Source organism: Quercus suber, unplaced genomic scaffold, assembly GCF_002906115.3.
Source record: "Quercus suber isolate HL8 unplaced genomic scaffold, Cork oak 2.0 scaffold_643, whole genome shotgun sequence".
Lineage (NCBI taxonomy): Eukaryota > Viridiplantae > Streptophyta > Magnoliopsida > Fagales > Fagaceae > Quercus > Quercus suber.
The window spans coordinates 201,037-212,049 of NW_027070084.1; the positions used below are offsets into that span (position 1 = coordinate 201,037).

Genomic DNA, 11,013 nt, shown 5'->3' on the forward strand with positions numbered 1-11,013 from the left:
TGACGAGCTCATAATTTGATCGTCCATCTAATCGTCCACTGTATATGGACGACCAATAAGGACGGTATCATTATCTCCACGATACTGAGAAACGCCACCTGACCAACCCAACTAAGGACGACCGTTACCAGTGGCAGCATTTAATGCTAATTCCGTTGAAGAAAACCGGCAAACCTAACAGCTGGCTCAGGCGTTACGAATCTAAGCCATAATGCCCCCATAATAACCCTGCCAACGGCTAGAAGGGCTCTATATATATCATCAGAAGGGGTAAGAAAAGGATTCATGCTATTCACACTTCATCATCACTTTACACTGCTTTCCTTTGCTTATTGTGCTCATCTAACTTAATCATCGGAGGCGTTGTGGGTAGCGCTCCCCCCCCCGGTGACTGTTGCTTTGTTTTGCATCCCAGGGCTGAAACAGCTGGACGACGAGATTATTCTGGACGAACATCTTGACTGACGATCTAAGCATCATCACATCTGTTCTTCTTCTTCTCTTTCAAATTTTCTTACGAATACTTTTCTGGCACAAAGGACTTCCAACAGTAGCACACCAAAAGAGTAGACCTCGGATTTATCGGTCAGCTCCCCTTGCAAGACGTACTCAGGAGCCATGTAACCGTAAGTACCCTCAACTCTAGATACCACCCAAAATAAATCTTTTGACAAACTCGGGGGACCCATCTTGAACAACCCGAAATCTCCCAGCTTGGCCTCCCATTTCTCGTCCAACAAAATGTTTTTTGTCTTCACATCACCGTGAATAATACTATGTTTTAGCCCAGTGTGAAGGTAGTGCAGCCCACACGCCACTCCAATGCAAATCTGGAGTCTTTGTTTCCATGGGAGGGGATCGTGGTCCGTGCCATAGATGTGGTCACCGAGATTTCCATTGACCATGAACTCGAAGACTAGGATAATATTCTCGCCATCATGATCAATACAATATCCGATGAGATGGATGAGGTTAGAGTGGTTTAGCTGGCAAAGCAACGCCACCTCGTTCGTTAACTCGCGGGAACCCTGCCTTGACATGATACCCAAACGCTTTATTGCAACGCTTCTGCCACGATTATCAATAAACCCCTTATATACTTTGCCAAAACCCACCTCACCAATTACTAAATCATCAGCAAAGTCATTGGTAGCTATCTTAATCTCAGCGAGTGAAAATTGACGGCATAATCCCTCAGGGAGAACCGAACAAGATTGCTTTGTTTCGTCTGACCTTCCCTTCCTGGACGTCCATATTAACTTTGAAATAGACTGTGATATACCTTCCATTGACGCTTCAGTCCTATACCAACGAGCTTGATTACATGATAATGATGCAGGATTAGTTTTGGATTCCCTACAAACAACTTCAACAAGTAAAATGTTATTGTTGTTGTTGCTGCTGTTGTTTTGTGTGTGTTTTCTATTTTCTAGCAGAAAATGGTAATTAATTATGGGCTGTCTTTGTTGTATGTGCATTTACACTAGTCGTGGCAATTCGTATTCTTATTATAATTTGACTATATAAGTCAACATTAATCTGATATGTTTATTAAATAAGTTAAGATTCTTCAACCTTAATAAGAACTGTTTATTAAACGAGTCAATCATATCTCGACCCATTTATCAAATTTTATATAATAAAAAAATACAAATTTAATTTTAATCAAATTGATTTGAACTATGAAACAGCAAACATATAAAATTCAAAACTAATTAGTAACTACATTATAAATAATAAGTTAAAACTAAAAAAATATCGTAATATCACAAATAATCAATCATAATATGTCAAAAAAAAAAAAAAACCACAACAACTAATAAATTTATATACCTAGGGTTTGAAAGGTATATTGATAAAATGTCATTTATTTAAACAGGTCAAATGGGTTCCATGGGTTAGCCATGGTTTGAACACAAACCTGACACGTTTATTAAACGGAAAAGTTGCGTCAACCCGAACATGACATGAACTTGTTAAGACTTAACTCATAATCTGCTAATTTCGCGTCGTGCTGTGTTGGGTGAGCAAGTCATGTCAAATTTTGTTTCCTCTAATTTACACATAGCCCAAAATTGAATTCCTAATTTTAAGTTGCAACTTAAAATCACATTTATATATATAATAATAGGTAAAACTGAGAGAAGCTCAAATTAGAGTTTCAATTTTGAGTCATGTGTCTTAAATTATTTATTCTTAAAGAGTTTTATTTCTTAATTTTAGAATTAAATGTGGAACCACATCATAGATATTCATCCAAATGAGTTATTAAGTACAAAAACCAAAGAGTTTAGAATAAATGAATTGTTAAAAAAAAAAAAAAAAAGTGCTTCACAATAATTTTAAAAAAATGGATAATTTACATTTTATACCTAATAATATCCTTACAATTTTTTTTAAAGAGTTAACAAAATATAAAAATGACTATCAATAGTATTTAAATTATATATATATGAATTATATTATGCATTTTATTGTATATCTTTAAGCATATCCATGCATACGCTTAATGGAAGACACTTGAAAAGGCAGTAGCACCTAACAAGTAGGTCCACTCAAAATCCTCTATATAAAGAACTAGACCTCACCATACTAAGGTACACACAACAAAGCTTCTCATTTTTTGTACTTGAGTTCTTCAAAGAAATTCTGAAGTAACCGTTGGAGGGTCTTTGGCTAATACTACATGAGTACGCTCTGATGGTTTTTATTTATTATTTATATTTTTATGCTATTTATGGTATTTGGACTCTATAGCACATGCTTTCCTAGAGCAACAAGAGCGCTGAAAGTCACAACGCAAGATCAAAGTGGATGCTAATGGAGGCCATTGGGGCAACGATGTCAAAAGTGCTTGAAATTTGGTAGGTTGAAGGGAAACGACATTCTGATCCAAACTCAAGATTGCTCGAGCGTCACCTAAATTTAGGCAAATTCCTTCGTTAAGGCATCGAAAACAGTGTTTTTGCTATTTATAGTAATATTTATTTTTTCTTAATAAATTTTAATTTAAAAGTTAGAATAAGGTCTCATATGTTTTAGGATGTCTCTTAGAGATAGTATTTTTGATTTCCGCAATTGTTTCAATTTTGCTATTTTTGGCAAAAATCACTATTTTGCTGCCTAATTATGTTATTAGCGCGAATTAGGGTTTTTGAGCATTGCCCTAGCCACCTTAGGGTTTCTTTTGCTATTTAAACACAATGTAACTTTCAAGGCAATGAATTTTTTTAGATTTATAAAAATAAAGACTTTGTCTATTTCTCTCTGATAGATTCCAGAACCCTATCACCTTATGGATTTAAGGAACCCCTTGTGGATTCAAGGTTTTTATTCAAAAGCTAATGTGTTTAGTTTATTTTTCCATTCAGCAAGCAATGTGTTTGTCTTCTTGTAGCTTCTGCGACATCACTATGACACTTTCATTTAAGGACCTAGCAATTTTATTTTTATTGTAGGTGATATGATATATTGTGATTCAATCAACATTATTTATACTTGGATAATTAATGCTATTTTAATTATGCACAAATCATATTATTTTACATAAAAATATATAAATTTACAAATGTATTTGTAGTGTAGTTTAGAAAATTTATTATGTTTTCTATGTTTGGTTCTAGTTGCCCTTCATCAAATTTTGATTTTTGGAACCATCCTATTGACTCTTTTGTCTCATCCAATAATGTATAATATCCTGGGCAGTGTAACTCATTATCTATTACTAGCTTGTAACCCCATGCATATGCATAGATATACTTAAAAGATACACATTAAGATTTATAGTATAATTCTTACATATATAATTTAAATATTATTGATATTCATTCTTATATATATTTTTTTAACTCTTTAAAAAGTCATGTAAAAATGTCATTAGGTAAAAAATGTAAATTGCCTATTTTTTAAATATTTTTATATTCATTAATTTTAGACTCTTTGGTTTTTGTACATAATAACTCACTTGAATGAATATTTATGATATGGTCTCATATTTGATTCCAAAATTAAGAAATAAAACTCTATTTAAAAAGAAATAATTTAGGACACATGGCGCAAAATTGGACTTCAATTGTAGAATGTAATTAGATTTTCTCTAAGATTTATATATATATATATATATATATATAGAGAGAGAGAGAGAGAGAGAGAGAGAGAGAGAGAGAGAGAGAGAGAGAGAGAGAGAGAGAGAGGACTTATAGATTTGAATTGTTTTTAGTTATAAAAAAAGGCTCATAAATATAAAATCATTCAAACTCTTTCTTTCTCTAATTTTATATATAGTGTTAGATATATGATTATGTTTTTTTTTAATGATTTATTTATATTAGACTTCTGGTTTTTTACTCTAAATTAACTTATTTAGCACAAAAATTTTAAAAATTTTGATTAGATAGGACACATGGCGCAAAGTTAGACTCTAATTGAATTCCAATTTAAAATCTAATTGGATTTTCTCATATATATATATATATATAGATAGATGACTTATAAACTTGAATTGTTTAGTTCTACAAAAAAAATGCTCATAAATATAAAATCATTAAAAAATTATGTTTTTTATGGTTTAACTTATATTGAACTCCTTGTTTTTTACACTAAATTAATTCATTGGTGCAAAAATTAAAAAAACTTAGATTAGATGAGACATGTCGCAAAATTAAACTTTAATTGAAATCCAATTTTTACATTGAATTAATTCACTTGGTACAAAAATTTAAAAACTTAGATTAGATGGGACACGTGGAGCAAAATTACACTCTAATTGAATTCTAATTGAATTTTCTCTCAGTTTTACATATTATTATATATATAGATTTCAATATTTTTTAGATTATTTACACAATCCAGCTAACAATGCCCTTAGGGGAATTAGTTAATGGAAATTAGTTGTGGAAAATATAATTTTTTTTTCAAAAAACAGTTATTTTTTTGCATAAAAATTTTCTAAAAATATATCTTAAATCAATACACTTAGGCATCTCGATAAGGGTAAAATTGTGAATGTGAATACTCATGAATATAGTATCATGAAGCGACGTTCAAAATAGACCCGTCGGCCTCACTTGTCATAAATGGCAGTCAAACAGCTTTAGGACGTCTATAGTTTTAGGAAGACGAGGTTAAATTTTCTTAAATGGAAAGCTGACACTACTAAGTTGAAGGGAATAAGCAAAGCTGACGACCCCGATGAGGGAGTAGGCAAAGCTGACGACCCTAACGAGGTAGTAGGCGAAGCTGACGACCCTAACGAGGGGGTAGGCGAAGCTGACGACCCCAACGAGGGAGTAGGCGAAGCTGACGACTCCGACTAGGGAATAGGCGAAGCTGACGACCCTGACGTGGCCTTGCCTGACGACCCCAACAAGGGAGCAGGTGAAGCTAGGGAGTAGTCGAAGCTGACGACCCTAATGAGGGAGTAGGCGAAGCTGACAACCCTGACGAGGTAGTAGGTGAAGCTGATAACCCTGACGAGGGAGTAGGCAAAGCTGACGACCTCGACGAGGGAGTTGGCAAAGCTGACGACCCTAACGAGGTAGTAGGCGAAGCTGACGATCCTAACGAGGTAGTAGGCGAAGCTAACAACCCTGTCGTGGCCTTGCTTGGTCTCCACGTTTGCATATATAAAGAAATATCTTGCACCCCACGCTTGGTGTTAATAAAAAAGACTCCTACAAGGAAAGGATTCCGAAAAATACGCTCATGAGGATTCCTATAAGAAAAAGAACTCTACACCAAGGAAAAGAGGTCAACCCTCTACTACTATAAAAGCCACAATACCCTCACTAATCAAGGTACACATAATTGACCCCGCTCTAGCACTTTAGAGTTGTGAGAAGTTCTAACTTGACCTTCGGAGGGTATTTGGCTGGCACCACACCGATGCTCTCTGCGAGGTCTTCTCATTTTGTTGTGCAGGTGTTATTTCGAATGTGCGAGAATCGTGTGACTCACTGGTGATTTTTTTCGACATCATCAGCATCCATTAATTTTTCCCACGGTTTTATAGGCATAAGATATTGCTAAGGCGTGATAATTTTTGCCTTGATACGACTATAACTAAGTTTTCAGGCACACATTTTTTGTTTTTATGTAATTGAGATTCAAATATTATTTTGGGAGTGTATTTTGTCTTGAAAACAGTCTAGATTTTTTGGTCATTTTGGAGACTGCTAGATTGTTAAGACAATGATTCAATTAGGAGTCTCATTCTGCAATTTAAATTTTGGGAATAAAATAAGGGAGCGTTATATTTATGCTTTGTAAATCATTGGCCCAATGTCAAGTTAGGGGAGAAGAGTGCACATTTTGCCTACATGATTGGTAGTCTTATTGAGAACTTGCTTCATGCTTCTTTGAAGCCTTATTGTTTTAACCAATCTTGGCCCCTTGAAGCTACAAATTGAGCTAACAACATATACCCTATATTTAGAATGTCTTTGAGTAACTATATAGGGAGAGGCATTGGTTTTTCGGATTTCATATGATGAAGTACCCAAGGAAACTCGTTCATATTGGCCCTAATCTTGCAGCTTTCACTAGAGCTGCACTTCAAATGCATTAGCGTGGAGATAGATGTGATAGATTATTAAGATGAAATTGGAATGCCCATCTCTGACGCCGATATGAGTGAGAACTTGAAAGCTGCTCTTGGGATAAGTGATGCATCTGCTCTTTGTGACAAAATAACTAAAACTCAGAGAAACAATGGTGCCTTCTACAAAGTATGAGGGAAAACTCTTCCTAGGCATGCAAATGTGAATGCATGTCAATACATTTTATAAGCACCAGCAGCCTTAGCTACACAGAGAGGTCTTTGATGTAGTCTGCCAATCTGGATCATATCATCTTTTCTGATGAACTGAACTCCACTGCCATTCAAAAGTGAAAGCAATGTGGAGAAGCAAGGTTTCTGTGAGCAAAATCCTAAGCCAGTTGCAAACTGGAATGGATTAGTTATACCATTCAGTAAGCCCCTGATCAATTAATTTACCTTCCTTTGCCTAATGACAGTTCACACCACTTCAGGGATGTAGATTTTCATAACTTTTGACTAAGGACATTGCCCTAGGTAATTAAAAACATTGATCTTGCAGCCTTTGCCTAGCATAAAGAATCTTAGGGAGCTGAATCAAAGTAAAAGTTCCAGCATACATTCATTTCTGATAGAATATGAGTTCAAAAGATGCCATGGAATCTTGCTTCAAAACAATATGAGTACAAAAGCTTTCACCTAAAATTAAAAGCTTCATCATAGAGTTGGACAGATAAGGTTTCCATTTCATTCATCTCTGATAGAAACTTTTTTGTACTTCCACCAAAAGATAATTAAGCAATCCCAATAATCATTCAAAGATCTGATTTTAAGCTTCATGCGTACTCCAGCTCTCAAAGTCCATGGAATGGTGAGCTTGAATCACTTAATTAGAAAGAGAAAATGTTCAAGAAGAATTGGCACTTAAGTCTTTTAATTATATGCTGCTAGTCTGATCGATGAAAATAGTAAATGATATATATGTCCATAGAGCACAAATTATAAACCGAGGGGGGTTGGGGGGGGGGGGGGGGGGGATTCTTTACCTAAATTGTGTTTACCAAGTGGTACCCATGATACATGTTGCAATTTGTGAACAGCTTGACTAATGTTAGGCATTTCAAGGTCCGATCTACTGTCAACTACTTCTCCAGTTGAATCTGCTGGAAATGCAACTGGATAGGTAGTCAAAATCCTTGATTTCATGCTCCTGCTAATGCGAGAGAGAGACAGAGAGAGAGAGAGAGAAAATTAAATCACCAAATGGCACCGAAATCTGGATGGCCAAGAGACAACAACCAGTAGTTTAAACTTTCAAGTTAACAACTTCAATCAAGATAATAAAATAGATCTGGGATGATGTAAGAATGAGAAACTTGGCATATGGGTTTAACTTTGACGACCATATTACTTAATTAGTAATTAAGGGTTTGTTTATGGTCAAAATAGGAGTTCCAGTTTTATTAGTAAAAGTTAAGATCTATACCAATTTATGACTATCTTGAGTATTTTGCAGCATAAAAGCTATAACTTAGTGTTGGTTCTGCCAAAGTGGGCTCTTTTGAGGAAAAAGGCACTTATCTCTTACAACTCAAGACAATCACCATTGCAACAAACAAAAGGCCCCTAGCCTATCTTGCATCATAAATGTTGAAATGATCTAGAGGCAACTTGTGATTATTTCAAGTGTTCAACTTCTCCATCAGGAAACCAGAGAATACATTGTCATTGAAACAAGTGGCTCTTTAACAAAGAAAAATCAATCATTTAAAAGCAAGTGAATAAGACTGACCAACCTTCTCCAAGTTATCTTATGACGTTTTACCAAAAAAAAAAAAAAAGTCTTGACAATATTGAGATTGTTGTGGTTGTTAATTCAGGCATACAAAATAGTGAAATACAAACAAAGTTATGTACATCAATCTATGAATACCGTGTAGCATTCATCACCATGAAAACTTCAAACTATAATTCAACATAAAAAATCTAACAAACTAAAATCAGATCCACTTCCTCAAAACAAGAGCACACCTTAAAAATTTTCCCATATCGTGGCAGTGATATCTGAATCCAGAACAGATTCCTCTGGCTCAGACTCAGGGGGAGAAGCACTACAGGTATATTCAACAATGGGATAGTTATAATGATCACCACTAGGATCCACATCCCCATGAGTCATGTCAAATTAAGGGAAAATGGGGCACATTTTGCCTACATGATTGGAGGGCTTATTGAGAACTTGCTTGATGCTTCTTTGAAGTGTCATTTTCTAGCCAGTCTTGGCCCTCATGGGCTTAACTTTGACGACCATATTACTGTTATCGGGGATTGAAATTGAGCTATCAGCACATATCCTGTAATTAGAATGTCTTTGAGCAACTACAAATAGAGGTATTGGTTTTTAGGAGCTCATATGGTGAAGCTCCCTGAAGATGTAGACTTTGAAAGGTAGCCAAGGAAACTCGTGCATGTTGGTGCTAACCTTGCAACTTGCACTGAACCTGAACTAAAAATGCATTAGGGAGAAGATAGATCTAGATGTGATAGATTATGAAAATGAAACTGGAATTCCCCATCTCTGATGTCAATATGGTTATATGGGTGAGAACTCGAATGCTACTCTTGGGACTAGTAATGCATTTGCTTCTGCTCTTTGTGAGAAAATAACTAAAACTTCGAAAGACAATGGTGGGCTTGAGATTTTTAAGAAGGGAGCATCAAGAAATCGTTATACAATGGCGCCTTCTACATAGTAGGAGAATTATCCTTTGTCACCTTCAAGATAATTTCTTTGGTACCATGATAGTTGGAAAACTCTTCTTAGGAATGCAAATGTAAATGGATGTCAATAATTTTATAAGCATCAGCAGCCTTAGCTACTCACAACAAGTTCGGAGAGAGAGAGAGGACAATGCGAGATGTTTTGAGATGGTCCACAAAGAACCAATCTGCATCATATCCTTTTTCTTGAAGAACTAAACTCCTCTGCAACATGAGAGTGAAAGTAGTGTGGGGAAACTTGGGTTCTGCTGACAAAATTCTGAGCTAGTTGCAAAATAAAATGGAATAATTACCATTCATCAGGCCTCAAATTGGTTAATTCACCTTCCTTTGCTTGGTGATAGTTCAGGAATACAGACTTTCGTAACTTTTGACTGAGGACATCGCCCTAATCAAAAACATTGATCTTGCAGCCCTTGCCAAGCATTCAAAATCTTAGGGGAAGTGAATGAAAGTACATACTCCAGATTGCATTCATCACAATTGAAGAGTATTTAAGCTATGGAAAAGATGCCATGGACACTTTGCTTAAAAAAAATATGACAATAAAAGCTTTTGCCAGAAAACAAAAGCTTCATCATAGAGTTGGAAAGATCAGGTTTCATTTCATTCATCTCTGATAGTAACGTTTTTATATACATTCATCTCTGAAATTACTTCCACAAAGACATAATTAAGCAATCCTAATAATCATTCAATGATCTGAAATTTTCTATAACAACCAATTAAGCTTCATGTCTTCTCAAGCTCTCAAACTCCATGAAGTGGTGATCTTAAATCACTTAGAAAGAGAAAAATGTTCATAAAGCACTGGTTACAGGCTTTTCCTTTTTATGTCTCTTTCCTTTTCCATATTCCTTTTTTAATTTATACTCTATGCACTATGCATTTGCTATTTTATTGGTTTCATTTTGAATATGGATATTCAAAGTATCTTTTATAATTGTAAACTATTCCTGCATATTTCTACATTTAAAAATGTCGTTAAGTTGAGATTCTATAATTTTCTGTTTCTGTTAAATACATTCTGTTATTCAGTTTTGTTTTAGCCCCCTTTTGGATTATAGTAGACATGGGGTAGGTATTTGGTTGGAAGATGTCTTTTGTGCTACCTTATTACAATTTGCAATTTCCAATTTGGCATCCTTGTTTGATAGCATCAAATTCCCTTGGTGCAACTAATCCTTGCATGGCAGATAAATGCACTCAAATCAATTTAACTGATAAATGTAAAAGACCTTGAGCAGTTTGATGAATAATCGAGCAGGGATCCCCTTAGTAAAATACAGAGAACCAATTTATGACCATCTTAAGTATTTTGCAGCATAAAGGCTATTACTTAGTGTTGGTCCTGCCAAAGTGGGAGGAAAAAGGCACCTGTGCCTTACAACTCAAGACCATCGCCATTGCAACAAACAAGACCCTTAACCTATCTTGCACCATAAATGTGGAAATGATCTAAAGGCAACTTGTGATTACTACAAGGGCTCAACTTCTCCATCAGGAAACCAGAGAATGCATTGGCTTTGAAACAAGAATTACTCTTTAACAAAGGAAAAACAATCATTTGAAAGCGAGTGAATAAGACTGACCAACCTTCTCCAAGTTATCTCATTAAGTTTTACAGAAAACAGTATTACTTTACAATGTTAAGATTGTTGTCGTTGTTAATTCAGGCTTACAAAATACAAAGAAAG

The 11,013-nt window shown here is 35.1% G+C and overlaps 1 protein-coding gene across 1 annotated transcript; it reads right to left on the minus strand.

The window, feature by feature from the left end:
• Positions 1 to 479: 479 nt before the first annotated feature.
• LOC112026563 (receptor-like protein kinase FERONIA) lies at positions 480 to 1,425 on the minus strand. The gene has a single exon (XM_024059254.2). The coding sequence runs from the start codon at positions 1,287 to 1,289 to the stop codon at positions 480 to 482; it is 810 nt and encodes a 269-aa protein (XP_023915022.1). The 5' UTR covers positions 1,290 to 1,425.
• Positions 1,426 to 11,013: the final 9,588 nt, after the last annotated feature.